The sequence below is a fragment of the Chlamydomonas reinhardtii genome, chromosome 1 (genome assembly GCF_000002595.2).
Source record: "Chlamydomonas reinhardtii strain CC-503 cw92 mt+ chromosome 1, whole genome shotgun sequence".
In the NCBI taxonomy this organism is placed as follows: Eukaryota; Viridiplantae; Chlorophyta; class Chlorophyceae; order Chlamydomonadales; family Chlamydomonadaceae; genus Chlamydomonas; species Chlamydomonas reinhardtii.
The window spans coordinates 6,928,557-6,945,952 of NC_057004.1; the positions used below are offsets into that span (position 1 = coordinate 6,928,557).

General features: G+C 59.3%; 3 protein-coding genes across 3 annotated transcripts; 1 reads left to right on the plus strand and 2 right to left on the minus strand.

Moving 5' to 3' along the window:
- The first annotated feature begins 69 nt into the window (after positions 1-69).
- Positions 70-8,266, plus strand: CHLRE_01g049950v5 (uncharacterized protein). Its single transcript, XM_043058943.1, has 24 exons — positions 70-326; positions 467-586; positions 768-972; positions 1,164-1,251; positions 1,357-1,478; positions 1,646-1,768; positions 1,871-1,997; positions 2,134-2,236; positions 2,441-2,566; positions 2,701-2,791; positions 2,925-3,146; positions 3,324-3,417; positions 3,620-3,695; positions 3,805-3,886; positions 4,090-4,168; positions 4,353-4,428; positions 4,593-4,815; positions 4,936-5,098; positions 5,259-5,409; positions 5,572-5,697; positions 5,879-6,016; positions 6,194-6,291; positions 6,478-6,697; positions 6,850-8,266. Exons 1-24 carry the CDS (start codon positions 234-236, stop codon positions 7,255-7,257), a joined length of 3,354 nt encoding a protein of 1,117 aa, XP_042928857.1. The 5' UTR covers positions 70-233; the 3' UTR covers positions 7,258-8,266.
- Positions 8,267-9,990: 1,724 nt separating this feature from the next.
- On the minus strand, positions 9,991-13,331 carry CHLRE_01g050000v5 (uncharacterized protein). Its single transcript, XM_001690187.2, has 4 exons — positions 13,191-13,331; positions 12,941-13,017; positions 11,294-11,449; positions 9,991-11,054 (listed from the first exon to the last, which is right to left on the minus strand). The coding sequence occupies exons 1-4, from the start codon at positions 13,276-13,278 to the stop codon at positions 10,869-10,871; spliced, it is 507 nt and encodes a 168-aa protein (XP_001690239.2). The 5' UTR covers positions 13,279-13,331; the 3' UTR covers positions 9,991-10,868.
- A 54-nt stretch (positions 13,332-13,385) lies between these two features.
- Positions 13,386-17,301, minus strand: CHLRE_01g050050v5 (uncharacterized protein). Its single transcript, XM_043058944.1, has 8 exons — positions 17,057-17,301; positions 16,612-16,704; positions 15,966-16,105; positions 15,609-15,709; positions 15,024-15,304; positions 14,482-14,659; positions 14,166-14,292; positions 13,386-13,838 (listed from the first exon to the last, which is right to left on the minus strand). Exons 1-8 carry the CDS (start codon positions 17,183-17,185, stop codon positions 13,640-13,642), a joined length of 1,248 nt encoding a protein of 415 aa, XP_042928858.1. The 5' UTR covers positions 17,186-17,301; the 3' UTR covers positions 13,386-13,639.
- Between the last annotated feature and the right edge of the window lie 95 nt (positions 17,302-17,396).

Sequence of the window (17,396 nt, forward strand, 5' to 3'; positions counted from 1 at the left end):
GCTGCTACCAGCCCCTTCTCTCACAAATACAGTACTTATACCCAATTCGCGCAGCACACACTACTAATACTTGACCTGACACAACTTAAACACCAGTGCGCGACTGTCAAAAACACAAACGAGACCCTTGCAACATTCGCTGCAGCTTACACATACGAACGCCGCCTCTACCTATTAAGTCCACTGCTGTATTGCTATCCTAAAGATACATCGCCGTCACTGATTTTGGAGTGATGGGGCCCTGGAAAGGAGCGACGCAGGTTGCTCCGGGCGGTGGCGACGATGTCGAGTCCTTCGGCGACGACAAGCGAGGCTGCTCCGGCTGGGTAGGCTTGCTATCGATTCGCATCGTATGCAGCGTTGTTTGACGCGTCCCCGCGATTACTCGTCTTGGCTCACGTCGTTGACGCGCACCAAGTCATGCGCTTGCTCAAGTCAACGCTGTGACCCATCGGATTTCTCACAGGTCAAGCGCAACCCAGTGGTGGCAGCCGTATTGATTACGCTCACAATACTTGGCGTGATAGCAGCTATCGTGGTGCCGGTGACCTGCTCGGTCCACGGCTGTCCTCCAAAACAAGCAGAGGTGCGACGCGCGGAATCTGGTACTCCTTAGCTTTATTGAGTATAGGTTTTAAAATAATGTAGGCTAGGGCCCGCGGCCCAGCTCCAAGCCCTCTGCGTGCGCCACTTGTCGAGTTTTGGTCGCAGGTATTGAGTAAGCACCCCGCCGCCCCATTGCTGCCCCTGCCTGCACACACCAACAGGATCCTACTCTGTCTTTGTACAAGAATGCACCGGTTCGCCTGGTGGCGGCGTTCCTCTCTGACGTCGACGTCGCGGACCTGGTTCCGCCCATCCTCAAACAATACACATCACGGGTGCAGATGGCGCTTTCAAATTTACAAATTCTTGAGGCCGTAGACGAGTCCGTGCTTCAAATCGTGCTCGACGAGGTTCGGAAGCGGACAGGTGCGGGAAACGCCGGGACTGTGTGATTCTTTGCTAGTATTTGTTTTCCTTCAACGAAACTTAGCAGTGGTCGTGCGGGGGGCGGGCGGCGAGATATAGCGTTCGCGTGCCGTGCATGGTGTGGGCCGCTTTCCTTCCCCGTCACGACATCGTAAAGCGGCCGTGCCCTGTTGTCGCTGCCCCATATTCAGATGTGGAGTTCGTGGTGCGCGACTTCGTGCTGAAGGCGCCCACAGACATTACTGACCCCACAGCCGCGTCCTCCAGCAGCGGCCGCCGGTAAGTTTGGCAGTTGGCACTCGGTGTTCAACTCACGGCTGTCAATTTTCGCCGTGAGCCTCCATGAACCGACTGCCCCGAACCCTTGGCGTATTCCCGCTGCAGGTTGCAACAGGCATACACTCTGAATGACCCGCAACTGAGCACCACTTGGTGGTTTGACCGGATCAACGTGACCGGCGCCTGGAGGCTGCTGAACGTCAATGCCACGGACCCGCAACAGAGAAGTGAGCAGCACTGGGGACGTGCTGGTGGGGAGGGGGAGGGGGAATGCTGGGCGCCCGTGTCTTGGGAAGGGCCGGCATATGCAGTGCTGAAGGGAGCCATTGAACACGCCAAGTGGAAGCAACATGCACGTCAATAACACGATGTATGTCCTCTGTGCCTTATGCAGCAAGCGACGTGGTAATTGGCGTCACGGACAGTGGTGCCTTCGTGAATCACCCTGACCTCATTGGGTCGTTCTGGGAGAACCCGGCTGAAATTGACAATGATCTGCGGGACAACGACAACAACAGTGAGTGGCTGCGCGGCTAGTGGCTAGGTCAACACGAGCACGCCTGCAGCGCTTCATGGCTGTGCCCGCACAACACCAATAACATGTGCCCGTCTGCTGCAGCCTACATTGATGACGTCTATGGCGCCTGCTTCGCCAACTCGGTGTGCTCGCCCACTTCGCTTAACTCTAACCTGTCGCGGTGCGGCATCGGCAAAAACACATTCGCTTGGAACAACGTCAACGACATGTAAGTCCTGGGGACGTTGGGGCAAAGAATGGACCAGCGACCGGCAACATATGGTTGGCGTGCGCGCCATGTACGTGCCATGTGCCATCGCCAACAGGGCTGACGCTGTGTGCCCTGTGTTCACTCACACCCACAGCAACAGCCACGGCACGAAAATCGCTGGTGTCATCGGTGCGCGGCCCAACAATGGCATCGGCCTGGCGGGTGTGGCGCCCAACTTGCGCCAGATGGTTCTCAAGGTGCGGTGCGCGTGGATGCATGGATGGGGCCTGTTGACGCCTGATAGCGTGGCCAGGGATGAGCAGGCTGATTGGCCGCTCAAAGTTTGCCGGGGGTCAGCCAGCAAGATTCACTGACACACCACACACTCCCGTGCTTTTGTCATCATACCGTGCCTGCCCTTAATCCGACGCCTCGCTTCCGCCCCCGCGCACGAACCCTAGGTGGTGGATGACACCTACTTTCAGTACGCATATAGCGACGTGGTGAGGGCCATCGACTACGGGTACGCCAAGGGTGCGCGCATCTTCTCCATGTCGTTTGGCCAGGACGCCCGCACCAGTGCCACGGTAAGCCGGCACGGGTTTGAAGACATGGGTGTGCTGTTACTCAAGACGCTGGGAAAGGTCGGGCCATAATGGCCTAGAATGCGGCCACCGTGTCCTCAACAACGCTCATCAACCAACCGTTTGCCGCCTTGCAGCCCACCAACAAGCCTAGTCTGGACGCGGCTGCCACTGCCTACCGCAACCTGTTTAACAAGTACTCCAACGCCCTGTTCGTGGCAGCAGCAGGTGGGTGGGCTGGCGGCTGGCTAGATGGGTGCTGCGCGCGGAGGCTGAAATGGTCTTGACCACAGTATCTACCTGTGGCACGCTGTGTACTCAGCGCAGATCAATAACCGTGTCCGCTGTGGATGCCTTGCAGGCAACGAGTGGACGAGCCTGGAGGGCTGGCGCTCAGGCAACTACACCTACTCGCCCTGCATGATCGCCACCGACAACACGCTCTGCGTGGGCGGCACCAACGTGAACGACACAATCTTTTACGTCTTTGCCTTCAACCAGCAGGCCGGCACGAACTTCGGCCCCACCACAGTGGACATGGGCGCGCCCGCACACAGCATTTACACAACCGACATTGCCGTCAGTGAGTGGAGTGTGCACAGGGCATCCTGCAGGCGGGGCTAAAAAATGAAACGGGCGGATGGGCGGCACGTGGTGGAAATGGATTGAGCGTGTACTGGTTGGGAGCGTGTACTTGGCCCTCAATACAATGACGGTAGCCGACCTGACCGATGCCATGGCTGCAATTTATCACCCACAGATAGAAACTACAGCGCCCCTTCGGGTACCTCTTTCGCTACCCCCATGGTGGCGGCAGTGGCGGGTCTGGTGCTGTCGGCGCTGGGCGGCACCGGGTGAGACTTTGCAGCGTGCGGCGCAGGCCACATGGTCACAGGTGGCTGACAAGTACATTATTGTCTTGCGACTGTGCGGCCTAACGCAAGTGACAGTCTTGGGGCAAGGATCATTGGCGGTCTGCGGCTACTTGGTCGCCTTCTGCTTTCGTGCCATGGATGGTAACGCAAGCCTTCCTGCTTGCGCTGCCGTTGTTCGCAGGCGGGCCACTCCGCAGACACCCCTGCAGATTAAGAACATCCTAATGAGCTCTGGCGATCTGCTGCCCAGTCTGAACGTGAGTTTCGTGTGGCGCCATAAAGTGGTTCTTAAGCTGCTTTCATACCTCACTGTGGTGCATGTGCGGTGCTGACTTTATGTGTGCTCATGCCTTTGTTGCAATACAGAACCAGTTCAAGAGTGCGCGCCGCCTGAACGCCGCCAACGCTGTGGCGGCCGCCCTGACCCTGGCCCGGACCAACCGCACTAGTAAGTGACTACGGGAGAGAAACACGGCACGCATGAGTTGGTTGCACAGCCACAAGGCACGCTATGGTAAACTGGTCGTGCAAATCTATGGCTATGGAATGGGCGTGGGCTGAAGCCTGACAAGCCCATTTCAGGGCGTCTGGCATACGCTTTCCAAGTGCACTCCTCGACAACTGGCATTTCCTATTGTGATTCACTTGCAGCCGTTGTCCGGGAGCTGGATGGCAGCACGGCCGCCGCCGTCGGTGCTGTCACCGCCATGCAGGCGTGGGAGTACATATGGTGCGTCACACGGCTGGGCTGGGGGAAGGATGGCTAGTCCAGGGCGGGCCGAAATGGGGCCTACCCTTCACGTGTCGCGCCATGCAAGCACCTGGGCTCAGAACCTTAGGGCACCGCTGTCCTATTCCGTCTGCTGTAATCCCCCATCTGATGGCATTGGTCTTATGCAATGGTCCGTGCACAGGTACACGGGTGTTTACACGGATGGTGCCTTCGACAACTTTGATCCCAGCTTCCGCTTCCTGGACTACTATGTGCGGGTGAGGAAGTTTCCTCGTGTTCGCGTGCAAATTAAAGTCAGAGCTTCAAGCTGTGGTGTGGCAACTCTTTAATGTACCAGAGGCTCGGGCGCCTGTACTGATTGTCGGCTACACCATGTCCCAACCGTTGGGCTGTCCTTCTGCCCGCCCGCCTTTCCCTACAGCTGTCCTCCAACATGCAAATCGGCGGCATGCGCTACGGCGGCAACACCAAGCTGCTGGTCACGTCGCACATGCGTGTGGAGACCACCGGCATGTACGGGCTGCAGGTGATCCAGAGTGGCATCACTCGCGATAAGTGGCAGATGAGCATCGGCGAGAACATCATGTACTTCCGCTGGGTCAACAGCACCACCGGTTACATCGACCTCTTTTTCCCCGACCCCGGTAAGGAGCAGGGCGCCTCAGGCCGTGGTGGGGTGTCCCCGCTGCCGGCGCACAAAAATACAACATTTGCGTCGCATCGCCGTACCTCCTTTGATTGTGGCATTCACTTATCTGCAACAGGCTTCTACAACATCACCATCTGGATGTATCCCGACTACGCAACTAACCTGGACTTCAAGTGGCAGTCGCCCACGGATCCCAGCTACCTCAACCGCAACTGGTTCTGGATCCTCAACTTTGACAGCCCCCCCGCGCCAGTCAATGACCCTAATGTCGCCGACAAGTGAGTACCGTAAGGGCGGGAGCGCTGCGTGTAGCGGCCACCGCCGTAGGTAGTGTTTTGCACATGGAAGGTGACCAACGACCAAGCGCCTTGTTGTCTAGTCACAAACACAAGCACCGTCTGATCTCGCGCCTGCTCTCATCTTCCAACACGAACACAGGCCGGCTCTGTGGCACGTGGCCTGGAATGAGGACCGGCAGTTCGACACGTGGATATACCAGTACGGCTATTTCCAGGCCAACAAGGACATACGGCGCTATCGTGACTGGCAGACCACTGTGCCTGACTTCAACTTCGCCACCGGTGCCGATGTGAGTGGCAGACAAGTTGAGGCGCAGAGGCCGGGAGCGAAAGCGGCCTGGCGCGCGGGGGCGGGCTGGACGCGGCCACAAGCTGCAGCTCAAGGGTGTGTTACCGTAGTCCCGTGCATTAAGGCCATGCTCCATTCGCTTTTTGCTTTTCCCACCTTGCAGCTTCGAAGCGGTCTCTATGGCACCGGCACCGCCATGCTCAACCCCGCCAACTATGTGGTGTATGGCTATGCCCGCACCAACCTTGCGCCGAGGGCCTTCAGCCAGGGCGTGGCCTTCCGCCTGCGCGTGAGTGCAAAATGTCCGCGCCGCACACATCTTGGCCTTTTTAAAAGAGAAACCGATGTAAAGGCGCTTGCTTGTGGCCACTGTTATGCAAAGCCTCTTTCTGAATACCTGTCAATATGTCCCACTTGTAGCTGCGCTTAGCGTTCCTCGTGCGCGTGTGCTGCTTCTCAACCGACCACAGGGCCCGCACACGCGCCTGTTCATCAACGGGCAGTTGGTCTATGACTTCCAGTCCACGTCCGTGTTCCAGACCGTCACGCCCTGTGTCACGCTGGCAAGCAACCAGTCGCACGAGATCTACCTCTACTTCGCTGCAATGGTGCGTGATGCGACGCAACGCAGCAAGGCAGACTGCCACGGCCGTGGGCTTCTTGGGGTCGTGCAGGGCATTGTTGCTACGTGCTCAGTGGGCCTCATCATGCTGCCAGGTCGTAGCCCATGCGCATGTAACCCTGCGTTTGAGCCCGGTTGCCCTGTCCCCGCGCCCTTCCTGCAGCTCAACAACACCGCGCCTGTGGGCATTCAGTGGGCCAACTGCAGCTCGCCCAACCAGCCCGCGGTGCTGTCCACCAACTACGTGTCCTTCTCTTCCGCGTGAGTACCCGCAAGTTCTGGTGACTCATCTAAGCGAGTGCAGGCACACAGCCACCGCATCTTCTGTGTAACGCCGTATTCAATGCGTCGCCAACACGCACGTTCCTCACTTTCCCTTGCGCCCAATGGCCTACCATCGCTGACCCCATCCCCACCCAATCCCGCCGCACCCCTTCCGGCTCGCAGTCTGGCCACCAAGTTCTTCTACAGCCCCAACCCTAACACCGTGGCCTCCCTGCCTCGCGGCTTCCGCTGCGACGCCTGGGCCGCCAACGGCTCCATCACCCGGCCGGCGCCCAACAACCCGCCCTTCGGCACGCCGCCCAACCTCACCTGGATGTACCCGCGCGACTGCCCCGCCGGACTCAAAGTCGGCAGCGAGTGCCGCATGGGCACGATCATGCGGGTGCGTCATTTGTGGACTTTGGGGGCTCGTTCTAGTAGAAGCACCTGCATCCCTTGGCCGTTGTTGCTGGTCCCCATCTTCCATCCCAACCTAACGTCTACCCTTGTAACCCATATCCCCCACTTCCGTCGCCCTTGCTCTCACGCGCACAGGATTTGTTCCCTAGCATTACCTGGAACTTCTGGAATGTCCGCTGCTGGACCTACTGGTCGGGCAGCATTAAGAACGGCGTGTCGCGCGCCTTCAACCTGCCCGGCGTGCACTACCAGACCCTGGCGGGCGCGCGCACCTACGAGATGTTCGGTGACGGCCTCAACTTCTACAACTACGCACCCATCCGCACCCGCTTCGCGTCCAACGTCTATCAGCTCTTTGTGCTGGACTGGGTGGCGCTTGGGCCGCTGTGGAACCGCGTTGCGGCGCAGATTGTGTGGGACGGTACCGATAACGGAAATTCTACAGACGTTGATAATTTCCTCAAGACCGACAGCAGCCGCATGATCCTGCCGGCGAATGCTGCAGCACCATACATGTGGCAGAATGTAACGTTCGTGCCGTGATGAGTGAAGGAAGGCAGGGCAGGAAGAGGTTCGAGAGGGCCCAGTGGAAGAAACGAGATGGGCGGGTGGGGGGCTAGTGTCGCGAGGTCAGGGTTCGTGTAGTTTGGGACAGCATGCTTGGCCTTGTGTGCATGTGTTTGCATGATTTATGCTCAAAATGCATACCCGACTGACTCGCTCTTTCATAACCTTGCCGCACGGCATCGTGCGCCATCCTCTTCCCGTCGTGCTGTGCGAACAGCACCTTTTTTGCAATGGGGGAGTCCTGAGGTTGGTGGAGTAGCACTGGCGAAGGCGTACATAAATGTATAGTGGGCCGCTGTGGCTTGCAAGTGACCTCGGCTCGCTTCAACCACAGCGTGAACTAGCGTTGCTCTTAACGATTATGATGGCCGGTTGGGGTCTATGCGCATATTGTCCTATTGATGGGTTTGCGGGGATGCTGCAGTGGATGCATCCCAGCCCCGTGTTTCGCGTGGCAAACTCGCGAACGCGTGCGGCCTACCTTCGCATTACCGGGCTGCCATAATTGACATTGTTGAATACAGTTCATTAGCTCTTGTTGCGCCTGCGATGTCATGCACGTTAGGTGCTTGGGGCAGGGAGGAGAGGGGAGACTGTGTGTGTGTGGGCTGTGTGTGTGTGTGTGTGTGTGTGTGTGTGCCGCTACGGGTTGGACGGCGCGTAGCTTCACGTAGACTTCACTTGCAGATCGATAGGTAGATTCCTAAAGCTGGCCTTTTGCCGCCGTGGTGCATTGTAGCTGGCGCGTGAAAAGGACTGAGTTGGTTTCCCACGGGCCACGGCATGCGTGAGGATACCGTATATGTGGCTCTGTACGACATCTCGCCCATAAACATGTCACCGGGTCCCTGGACAAGCGTTGGCCTCACGCTCGTTCTCAATCCGCTCCCGTCCACGTCTGCCCCTCGTTCGCGTACCGTGATGTGTGTGTGTTATAGGATTGGAAGTGTGCATTCCTAATACCTGCAACGAGACTAACCGAGGATTGTTAGTTGCGTCTTGCACACCGTGTGCACCGTCGTGGTGCTGCCTAATCAAAAGACAGCGCTTAGACCAAATATCACGTACGCAGCAAGCCAACTTAAATTGGTCAGCACCTTGCATAACCTGCTTCATTGAATCAGAACTGATACCGTACGTTGATCTGACACACGTGTACGCTTCACACTCAAGTAAAACATGCCGTTCATCCTCTACTCCTTTGTTGCAGAGGGGGCAAAGCCTGGCATTTCTAGGTAAATGGTGGTCTCTATAAGCTGCAATCGGCCAACAGCAAAGCCGAAACCTCATAAGGCATCTGCATTGAATGGGTTTACACGGGGCGCGCCGCATGACGCCGTCAAGCCGCGCACTGTAATGTCGATGCTGTGGCGCCGTATGCAACGGTTGGCGCCATTCTTGATGCTGCAAGCAAAACCACGCAAGCGCAGAGCGTAATAATCGTTTCATCATACATCAGGTGCGTGCATGCAAGGCCCCGCACCCATCCATGCCCGCGCCCTACACGCACCTGGATGCGATTGTCTGTGGGGCCATGTCGTCGCTGGACCAACGCGCCCATTGGCAGTAGCGCGTGCCCTCCTCCCAGCCGGGCTTGATGTTCCCGCCACGACCGGCTGCCCCGTCGCGCCGTCAATCACGAGGGAGTTCTCATCGCCGGCGCACACGTAGTCAACAGGAGTGAGCGCATTCAGCGCGCAAGGCGATCCCGGTCGAGGAAAGGTTAGGCAGATTGCAGGGGGGGGGTAAGGATGCCGCAGACATACCCCACCCTTCAAATCGAAAGAGCTTGACGAGAGCGTTCAGAATCCGCTTTCAGAATTTTGATCAGGGTAGTAATTGCGGAGGTATGGGCCCCCAAAGTTCAGGGTCGGTCGTCGGTCCCCAGGGTCCCCAAGGTTTCGTCACGGTGTGCCGGAAACTTTCGTCTGGGCCTCATAAGACAGCAGGGCAAGCCCAGACCGTTGCCCAAAGCATGTAATGGATGCTTGAACAGCTGGGAAACATCAGGAGCCTATCAGAAGACGAAGGGCTACCGCCCGTCAACACATGTCGGGTTGGGATGTTGGGGTGCGACATGTCTCGCCTGACCAGAACGTGCCACAAGTCGCGGACCGGTGCTTGCACGCCGGAGGAAAACGCATGTATATGTCCCATGCGTAGGTAAGTCTCGTGGGCGTGCTTTACACGGGTGCAACTGAACGGCCGCAAGATGTTCTCAACATGTTGACAACATGGCTGTGGTCAAGACGCGCCCGACGAACTTTCCGTGTTTACATGTTAATAGAGCTCGCTGAAAGCAGTCGTTTGGCACCATCCTGGAAGAAAACAGAGGGGATTTAGGGGGTGTACGGCACGGTACGGCACGGTCGGTCGTCGGTCAGGGGGGGTCGGGAGGTTTTGCGGGGTGGGGTCTGGAACTATTGTTCGTACCCCCCCCTGCAGATTGGGCACATTAAGTACTGCTGGGAAGCGAACGGATCACCGCTCAGGGTTTGGTATTTGCAGTCGGCGGCTCGGCGCTGTTGTAGTAGATGTCCAGGCACGAACCCTGGGTGCCGCATGCGATTGCGTTGGAAAGGCCGCCCCCATCGCTGGAAGGACCCTGAAGCACGCAGGGGTCGGGCGGCGCAGCAGGCGCCCGGACGTTTGGGCTGGCGCCGGGGCGCGGCGGTGGCCTGGGTGCGGGGGAGGGCAACTCGTACAGGATGACACAGTCAACATGGCTGTACAAGTGAAATGGGCGGCATTGCTGTGAAGCCTAGAAATGAAGGAGCGGCTTCAAGTCCAAGCCCCACGTCCTTGCGTACTGAGTGATCCACATCAATGTGTGATTTCATTGACCTGATGGCGGTTCGCGTCGGACCTCCTACCGTATACAGCCACCGTCTCCTGAACTCACTTCAAGCCTCAGAACCTGCCATCCTAAAAGGCACTCATGAGTCATGACTGCCACCATCTTAAAACGTCTGTAGTGTCTAGACTACTTGCCAGCCGGCCCAGCCCTCTGAAAACGTGCACACACCAGGCTCACATGTGAATCACGACATACTAGCCGTCTACTGCACCGGTGCTAGCGGACTGTCACTATCCAGCCGACTGGGGGCATCCGAGGCGAGGGGCATCCGAGGCTCTCTCGCACTCGCAGTGTTCCCACATGAAGAAACTGTGTGTTTGGTCCACGCCTAGCGCTGAGACAAGTGTTCCCCGGTCACGGGAAAAGGGGCTGAGCCCCTCCACAGTCTGAGGCCGAACAACCTCATCGCCCGGACATAGCCGGGGTCGGTTTCCACAGGCACATAGCCAAACCAGGTGCCTATCTAGCAGTCGCGATGCCACAGTGCTCAGCCCAAAAACCGCAGGTTTGACAGATCCTCACAACATGGACCTAGGCCGGACGGCATGATTGGGAGCCGCACCCTCTCCTCCTACACCATCCGTCAGCTTAGCCCCCATCATCCAACACCGCCATTTGCCGCGGAGGCCTATGCAATGTGGCTGGCCATGGCGAGCCATCCTCAATGCATGCTCCGAACCGCTTCTCCCAAGCTCACCCAGCCTCCCGTCTCTCTCCGTCGCTGGAGCGTTCACGCCGTCTTGGCTCCGCTCTTGGCACGCTTCTGACTGCGCTTGCTGCCGAAGGGCTGCGCGGACACGGCCATGCGGATCACCAGCGCCAGAGGCAGCGCCAGGTAGGGCGCGTAGATCGCGGCCAGGGCGGGGCTGTGCGAGCCAGCCGCCGGGCTGAACAGAATGTCAGTCAGGATGGGCACCTGAGGAGGGCAGAGGTGAGGTGGATGAGTTTGGATGGGTTGGTGGATGGAGCAGGTACAGGTGATGGCAGATGGCCGCCCTAAACGAAATGTCCTTACTGGACGTCGGAGAGAAGGAGTCTGGTGGGCAAACAAACGGATGGGTTTGCCCAGCACTATCAATCTAGCAGCATCCTGGCTCCTGCGCTTGGCCCATCCGCCCACTGGCTCGCCCACCCCTTACGCCAGTCGGGACGAACCATGGTGGTGGCAACGTGCGCGCCGTAGATTATACAGGGCACACGGATCCAGTTGGCCCGCTTGATGAAGGCGTACGCGGCCACAAAGAAGAAGGGCAGCTGCAGCGCCGTCTCGCACCAAACCAGCGACACGAACCACAACGGGTTGGTGGACACCTGTCCATGGGCGGGGGCAGGAGGGGTGGGTGGGTGGGTGGGTGGGTGAACTACGAGGAAGCCAGGGCACGTCCGGTCTCAGCCTCCTGCCCCCGCCCCCGCCCATCGCGCACGGCGGTGGCCGCGGGCGTTGTCTACACCATGCCGTGTTGTTTAGCGTGTAAGTCAGATTCTAAGTCTAGCTCATTACCGTTACATAGACAATGCCCGGCCAGAACGTCAGCTGGCTCTGGAACTGGAAGCTCGAGCGGTCCGAGCACCGCTCGACTGACAGCCTACCAGCGTCGCTCCGATCTAACGTGTTCCTTACGACCACACCCAATCCATATGCCAACCATGCGCTGGCCTTGCTGGCGCCGCACCTGGGCAAGGGCAAGGACGGCCCCGCGCCCTGGAAGTGAGTGGCTGCAGCAGTCTGCCGCGACAGTCTGGCTGCTGTCCCAGGCCCTGTCCGTTGCCTTACACGCTCTTGTCGACACCTTTCAGGTACAGGTCGCTGGAGCAGGCGGACCTGGAGAAGCTGGAGAATGCGGCGTCGGGGTTTGTGGCTTTTAACGACCTGCTGCTGGAGGCAGTGGAGGCTCCAGCGGTGGGCGGCCAGGTCCAGTATCTCTTCTTCCTAGGCCGCCCTGACGGTGAGTTGCACCCTCTCCCCCCCTCTCCCCCCCTCTGTCCCCGCCCCCCCCTCCCAGCAGGGTTCTGTCAAGGACAGAGGCCGCTGCGGCGGTATGTTAGCAGGGAGGTTAGTTAAGAATGGGACCGTGCTGGGTTCTGCCACGTGCAGTAAGGCTGAGGCCTAGTGCAGTGACTTGCGGGCGGGGGGCGGGGGCGGGGGGCGGGGGCGGGGGTTTCGGCGCATATAATGCGCATGTGTAGTTAACAGCAACACGCTTGGTCGAGGGGCGGGTGGGTGGGTGGGTGGTAGTGGGTGGGTGGGTGGGTGGGTGGGTGGTAGTGGGTGGGTGGTAGTGGGTGGGTGGTTCGGCAAGCCTGATTTACTAGCGGGTGCGTTACACACGGTGCAGCTACGCTGCCTGGCACCTTCGGTAGTCTGGCAGTGCTGCCCAATAACCCAAATAACCAACACTCCCCCTCGGACCGAACTGGGTCCAATAGCAAACCGCCAACTGACAGCCAACTGACAGGGGAAACAAACAAGGCCAATCACCGGCCATAAAGGAGGAGATAACTCCCCCTCAATCTGAGCACCGGTGGATATAGGATAGGGCGGTGTCCGACCCTGAGCGGTCAACAGGTGGGCGCGATAGGTGGGGTTGGGGGCAGGAGGCTGAGACCGGACGTGCCCTGGCTTCCTTGTAGTTTCCTTGCCCTATCCTGTTCCATTTCCACGTGCACCGTTCCAACTTGCGCATGCTGCCACTCCCCCACGTATTCTCGCCTCTCGACGCCTCCCGCAAAACGAAAGGGGGGGAGGGGGGAGCAAGCGGCGCAGTCGCCCAGTCCATACCGCGCTCCTCCGCCCATACACACCAGGTGGTCACCGTTGGTCTTGATGTGCCATTGCAGAGCCTCCTTTGCCCAGGAAGGGAAGTACTCAGCCGGGAACACTGCGCGCAAGCGATGGTCCCGACCTTTTGTTAGGACAACGCAGCTCCGCCTGATTAGATCTGAATGTTTCGATCATTGCTCGCATCTACGTATGGGTAGATGCGGGCCAGTTGGCGGGCCAGCGTTCAGTAGCTCAACACTTCACCCGCAGCAAGCCTGCCGCGCTGCTTACCACTCTGGCTGTCCACTAAGAGTGTTGTAGGGATGTGAATAATAAAATAAGCGAGGAAAATAGCGTCCAGGACGCCAAGCGCACTCATCTTCGCCTCCTTTGCAGGGCTGAACAAGGTATAATCACACGTGTTGTCCTAGTATACAGGATAGCGTGCCCTGAAGGCGGAATTGCCGGCCCAGTGGCAGTCAACCGTCACATGGCGGGACAATTCCCAGTCCCAATCGCCCCCTTGCCCAACTGTTCCCCACGGCCTGAGCTGCCTGGGACTTGGGACTTGACGCAGCACCGCACCGCACCTCTTCCTCCTGTTCAAGCAGGCCACACCCGCCGTCATCGAGCGCACGCATGCGTGGCCCCACAAGTGCCCTAAAACACCTCCAACACCTTGCACCTACAGCCCTTGCCAAGTTGCCATGCGTTCGGTCACGCGTGTCATGCTATCATTCTCATTCCTCCTCGCCCTCGCCCTCGCCTTCCGCCACCGACTCCAGCTGCGCCTCGTGCCGAACCTCCGGCAGGAAGTAGGTTTCAAAGGTCCAGTATTTGTTGCGCACGCCCTGCCACACCTCGTCTCCCAGCTCGCCAACCGCCAGCGGCGTGTATTCGGTATGCAGGCCCTTGGACGCCAGCTCCAGCGAGATGAGCCTGTGTCGCGGGGCCGTATCCGCGTGTTGGAAAAGCGCAAGAAAGGAAACACACAGAAAAAGGTACCACATGCCGTGTGTATGTGTGTGTGTGTGGAGGGGGGGGGCGGGCGAGGGCTAAGTCCCTGAAAAATCAAGACGACGCGAATTTGCTTGTAGCCAGCGGGGGAAGCCTTGTCACCAATTCAAATAAAAGGGGGCGTTGAAAGCGTACATGACCCCGGATCTCGGGTTTGGAGTCTCCGGTAACATATGCTTGGTGCACGTAAAGGCGCGTCACGTCTTGCCCACACACCCACCGATCCAAACACCCGCCACTAGTACCCACCTGCAGTAGACCATGTGGAAGAAAATGTTATCTGAGGCCAGGCCGTTGAAGAACGAATACACGCCGTCGCGGGCCAGCAGGCGGGGCAGGTGCATGTGGAACTCGCGCATCTCCTCATAGTACTCGCCTGCGCGCATGGCCATGATGTTAACGATGAGGGGCAACAATGATGAAGTCGAAGGCAACTTGGCGGGCATGGCGATGATATTCTTACGAGGATGCCAGAGCATTGGTGTGAGCATGGGCGGGATGGGCATGCGGGTGGGTGGCGGGGAAGGTGGTGCAATAGGCACTGTCCAGTCCATGCGACACTTACCGTACGTATCGAAGAATATGCCGTCGTACGGCGCCTCCGCCAGCAGCTCCGGCAGCACGTCCTGCCAGCGGCCCCGCAGGATGCGGACGCCGGGCTTGTCCGCCCAGCCGGTGCGGGTCATGTGCTCCAACACGTCCGGGTGGGCCTCGATGATGGTGTGGCGGTCAGGCGAGTGCGTCTGTGCGGTTGGGGGTTGCGGGTTTGGGGCAGTGGGAACAAGGTAAGAGTGGCGGGAACAAGGTACCGCGGGCAGCACAACAGGTGGAGGCACGAGGTGGAGGCGCGGAGGGGGCAGGACGAGGTGCGGTGAGGTTTGGGGAAGGTGATGCTGAAGGCGTTGTGTGCTTCTGCGTATTGAGTCTAGCCGGTGACTTGAATGTACAGATCAAAGGTTGAAAGTCGAGATCCTCGTCGTAGTGGTGGTGACGTCACGTGTGGTTTGCAACACAGCACCGGCCAGCCACGATAAGGGGGATTGGCGCCCAAATCAAGGGGTGCGGGGCCGCGTGAGCCAAGGCGTGAGCGCGAGTTCTGGCTCTCACTTGGATCGCGGTGTCCACAATGCCCAGGCCGAAGCCCACATTCACAACATGACCGCCTTTCCGCCGCTTGCTGCCCGCCGCCGCCGAAGCAGCCGCTGCGGCTTGCGATGACGGCCCTGCCTCTGCCTTTGCGGCCTCCGTCACCGCCATGGCCTCAATCGACTCCACCACCTGCGCCGCCACAGCCTCCTCCTCCTGGTGCTTGTGATGGGCGTTGGGGCAGATGACCTCTGCGTGTCGGAGCATGAGCGGCCGCTCCCAGCCCATCATCACTGCCTCACCTGACACAGGTGAACATCAGCGCAGGTGTACAGCAGGGGCATTGTGAGGATCTCAGATGGCGGCGTGCGTAGCGACTCAACAGGTGGAGGCACGGCACTAGACATCTACAAAAGGCCATCAATCGGAGAGCCCGTGCAACCTCATGCTTTATGCTTTGTCGGCCATGCGCTTCGGGCCATAGCGTTCCTTGCCCCAGCCTCTGCACGCCCAGCCCTGCATCCGCCGCCTCCACCCTCTTTCACACCTCCCGCATGCCCCTCTCCTTCCAAACCCCCCCTCCCCCTCGCCCCATGCCCCCCTCACCGTCTGCATCGAGCAACTGCTCCCCCCGGTACACCAGCTTCTGAGTCAGGTAGTCGCTGTTGGCCGCAGCCGAGAACGAGGGAGAGCCCACCTGCATGCGCCTGGGCAGCACGCAGCCGTTGTTTGGTGGGCGCGCGTTTTGCAGGAGCAAGTACGCCGCTGTGCTTCACCAGGGATGAGTGAGGTGATGTGACAGCGGGGCCAAGCCAGGACCGCCGCAAAGCCCGTCGCCATGGCGCCTCCTTCCCCCTTCCTCCCTGCTTCCTTGTCCCTTGCTCCCTGTTCCGCCCCCTTCCTTCTGGCCGCCCCAACCCTGCCCCCATCCCCTCCCCCTTCCCCCAACTCGATAGGCCTCACCTGTGCAGCGCCCCCAGCACCAGCTCCGCCTGCACTGCGAAGTCCAGCAGCATGTCCACCGCCTCCTGCTGCCCGCTGCCCATGGCGTACTCGCCCGCGCAGTAGCCGCTGGAGTCCTGGGCGTTCCAAGGCGCGCCAGCCTGGGGAGGGACAGCGGGTAGGAGCGGAGGTAGGATCACGGAAGTTGGGAGCGGGTGGGTTGGCAGGTTGGGTGACCGTTTGGTAATCAGTGTGTGTGTGTGTGTGTGTGTGTGTGTGTGTGTGTGTGTGTGTGTGTGTGTGTGTGTGTGTTAAAGAGCACAAGGAAAACATTACGCGTAGGACTGTGTGTGTGTGCGTGTGTGTGTGTATGTGTGCGTGTGCGTGTGCGTGTGTGTGTGTGTGTGTGTGTGTGTGTGTGTGTGTGTGTGTGTGTGTGTGCGTGTGTGTGTGTGTGTGTGTGTGTGTGTGCGTGCGTGTGTGCATGCGTGCGTGTGTTTCGTCGTGCCCCGCCAGCTGGGATCCTTCCTAACCGCTCCACCCTGGTCACTGCCATGGGCCCATGGCGGTGGGGCACGCCCGCAGTGCACTTGGTTCCATCACTGCCCAATGCTGCTGCCACATCCCTCCCTGCGTTCCGCCATGCGCCCGCCCCACATCACCCCACCTGCAGCAGCGCCGCCATCACCGCGGTGTGCCCCCCCTCCGCCGCCCTCATGAGCGGACTCACGCCCTCTTCGTCCTGGAAATCCACGTCAGCCTGCATGTGTGATGTGGGAGAGTGACGGTGATCGGGGCCCGCATCAGAGAAGAAAATATGAGAGCGACGGTGAATACCCAACGTGCGATGAGTTGGTAGGAGTGTTGGGCAATGCAGCTGTGCAGGGCCGTGTCTCTATGCAAGCACAAGGGCTGGGGCCTGGGCGCCAGGTAGCATCAACGCAGCGGGGGACTGTGATGTCTTCATCCACCGAGTTGCGAGAGGTTGCCAGAGATATGGAGCTCATGGCTTGGGGGATGGCACGCAAAGGATGCCGCGGCAGGTTCGACATGCGCGTGGCCAACGGGCTTAGCACATGTCCGAGCGAGCGCTGACATCATTGATAGCTTACCTCCAGCTCAATCAACCGCGACACCTCTTCGGCATTACCCTCTGCGGCAGCAGCCAAAAGCTGCTCTTCAATGGACTTTACTTCCGCCGCCGACGGCGCAGCTTCAGGAGCTGTGTGACCTTGTGTCATTGTTGCGTTAGGCTGTATAACTAGAAAGCGCGTTGGTTACTGGCCAGGTCGTGTTTGCATTTTAGTGTTGAGTCGCAGCAGCAAGGTTTGGCCAACGAGAATACGAAGACATAGTCAAATGCAACGGGAAATTTATCTGCATGCAACTTAGCGTTCTGTGGTTGGCGGGCGCTGAAACCCTGGCGCCCATGCGCCGGGGGGCTGTCCGCTG

Coding starts and splice junctions, on each gene's coding strand:
- CHLRE_01g050000v5 (XM_001690187.2), bottom strand. CDS start 13,278: ATGAGTGCGCTTGGCGTCCTGGACGCTATTTTCCTCGCTTATTTTATT. Junction 13,018..13,190: donor CTTAGTGGACAGCCAGAGTG/GTAAGCAGCGCG, acceptor GCTTGCGCGCAG/TGTTCCCGGCTGAGTACTTC. Junction 11,055..11,293: donor CGCACGTTGCCACCACCATG/GTTCGTCCCGAC, acceptor TGCCCTCCTCAG/GTGCCCATCCTGACTGACAT.
- CHLRE_01g049950v5 (XM_043058943.1), top strand. CDS start 234: ATGGGGCCCTGGAAAGGAGCGACGCAGGTTGCTCCGGGCGGTGGCGAC. Junction 4,169..4,352: donor CAGGCGTGGGAGTACATATG/GTGCGTCACACG, acceptor GTCCGTGCACAG/GTACACGGGTGTTTACACGG. Junction 5,410..5,571: donor ACTTCGCCACCGGTGCCGAT/GTGAGTGGCAGA, acceptor CCCACCTTGCAG/CTTCGAAGCGGTCTCTATGG.
- CHLRE_01g050050v5 (XM_043058944.1), bottom strand. CDS start 17,185: ATGACACAAGGTCACACAGCTCCTGAAGCTGCGCCGTCGGCGGCGGAA. Junction 16,705..17,056: donor CGCGGTTGATTGAGCTGGAG/GTAAGCTATCAA, acceptor TCACACATGCAG/GCTGACGTGGATTTCCAGGA. Junction 14,293..14,481: donor CATATTCTTCGATACGTACG/GTAAGTGTCGCA, acceptor CCATGCGCGCAG/GCGAGTACTATGAGGAGATG.